Below are 2,172 nucleotides of genomic sequence, written 5' to 3' on the forward strand. Positions count from 1 at the left end.
CGTACATCGCAAGTTATTTCATGTTAAAGTTGTCGTATTTCTGTAATTTCAACCAATGACTGACGTCCATTCAGCCGTAAAAATTAAGTGCTGACTACGTAAACAAACGATTCTCAAACGATTCTGGCGGTGATAAAATTATTATTTCCTTGTCAAAAAATGGCTGAAGCATATTGGCAGTAGCTAATAAACCTTTCTATTATAGGCACAAGGTCTGGTTTTTGAGGGAAGGAGCAAGTCAATTAGGGTTAGGGTTAGGGTTAGGGAAAACGAACACACGTGTGTTGCCTCTCTGCAAAATGTCAGAAGTAATGGAGATTAAATACGCTTTACACCGCTTAGGAGTAACTGTAAACAGCTGACTACTTGTCTGTGATTGGTTGAAATTATCGAAATAAGACAATTTTTTTTACATGAAATACAAAAATTTTTTTGTGTTCTATAACACAAAATAGATAAGTATACGAAGTTTGGAAGTCTTTCGGTACCAAAAACACTACATAAAACATAAATGAAAACTGGTGCCCCCGTTTTGAACAAGATCCGAGGATGGGTGACATGCTGGGGACGTATTTTAAAGTTAAGTAAAAGAACAACTAAATGGTTGGAGCGATGCTGAAAGTGAACGTACTTTCGAGCAGCTGGTAAGAAAGCGACTGCTGGTTTATAGACAAACTGAAGGCAGTTAATCTTCGTTAGAAGTATACTCCAGGGCTGGTTCCAAAAGTTTATGTAAATATCGAGTGTTTAGGAGTAGAACATAACGAAGTAATCTGTAAATTAAAAATAAAAATGGATATCTGCTTATAATTCAATTGAAAGAATGAAAAAAACAAAATCTAATTTTTCTATTAAATGAAATGCTAAAAAGCTTTATAATTATGTACTAAAGAACCAGACAAAATAAAAAGGGTTAATAAAAACGATTCAGTACGTCATCGCAATACTGTCGTAAGATCGTATTTGAGGCATGTATTTCGTTGTCTCTGCCAAATCATCAATTTCAACTTAGGCACGGAAAATAGATTCTAAGCTCTCGAATAAGTTCGCTTTATAGTCGAGAGTTTTATTCAGTAAGATATTTCTATCGCATCCGTATTTTAAGCTGTTGGTACTGGAATTAAGCATGTCTCTAGATTTCCCTAATTTTCAATTAGTGGAACACACGAGATATAACTGCTAATAGTAATTATTTTATTAACTGGTTGTTGTAAAATTATTATCCACACTTTTAACACGATACACACAATTTGAACAGAACTAGATCCAATACTTACGTTTAGAAGACCATAAATAAATGGATTGTAACACGAGTTACTCATTGCCAGCCAGTTGAAACAAAACCAAATTATGTTGATATATTTATAGCTGTAAAGGAAAACATGAGAATTTTGCATCCATAGAAAAATACATATATATTTTATAAGTGATTTTTCTAGACTCTTATTGAAGCTGCTCATAAAATTCATAAAAGATAGAGAATATTCAAATTTTTTTAAACAATTCATTAGATAACGTTTCATATATAGTGTAACAGTCAGTTAATTCTATGACATAGAAATATGATAAATTTGTTTTATTGCATTTTATTGATTTTATATACATTTATGTTTATTTTCGAATAGTCTTACATAAAAATTCATTTCTGACAATTTCAAAACACCGGATCCTCTTTTCTGATAAACCAATTACAAATTAATATTATATTCAACACTTCCAATGATTTCTTTTCTTTCTCCGAATAATAGTGAGAGCAGCAAAATTAAATTGTTATTAAAGGCGTCTAGAAATTTAATCCATTCAATATCTTATCTACTTACATGAAAAGCGTCAGAGTAACATTAATCCTTCCAAAATTTCTCTACTATTTTTCTTTACCACTCTCTACCTCTATTTCTCAATCAGTTTGTGCCATCAGTTGCATGGAGAACATCTATGCATATAAACGTGTGTGCAGGCGAACCTGTGTATATGTGTGCGAGGGTGTGCCACATATCTGAACAAGATAGCCAGAAGTGACTAAGAAGACAGTTTTCTTTTTTAGATCAGAAATTCCAACCAAATTTTACCTTGCAACATGTTAAAATAATATAAATTTTTCTAAATTCAAATTACCTGAACACACACACACACACACACACACACACACACACACACACACGTGAATGTATG

At 32.3% G+C, this 2,172-nt stretch overlaps 1 protein-coding gene across 2 annotated transcripts in view; it reads right to left on the reverse strand.

The window, feature by feature from the left end:
- Positions 1-2,172, reverse strand: part of LOC106881736 (G-protein coupled receptor 83) — a 258,598-nt gene that overhangs the window by 7,131 nt on the left and 249,295 nt on the right. For both annotated transcript variants that reach the window (XM_052969406.1, XM_014932228.2), the window contains exon 4: positions 1,278-1,368. In XM_052969406.1, the coding sequence (XP_052825366.1) occupies positions 1,278-1,368 (91 nt within the window). The remainder of the gene's footprint in view (positions 1-1,277; positions 1,369-2,172) is intronic.

The sequence above is a fragment of the Octopus bimaculoides genome, chromosome 1 (genome assembly GCF_001194135.2).
Source record: "Octopus bimaculoides isolate UCB-OBI-ISO-001 chromosome 1, ASM119413v2, whole genome shotgun sequence".
NCBI lineage: Eukaryota > Metazoa > Mollusca > Cephalopoda > Octopoda > Octopodidae > Octopus > Octopus bimaculoides.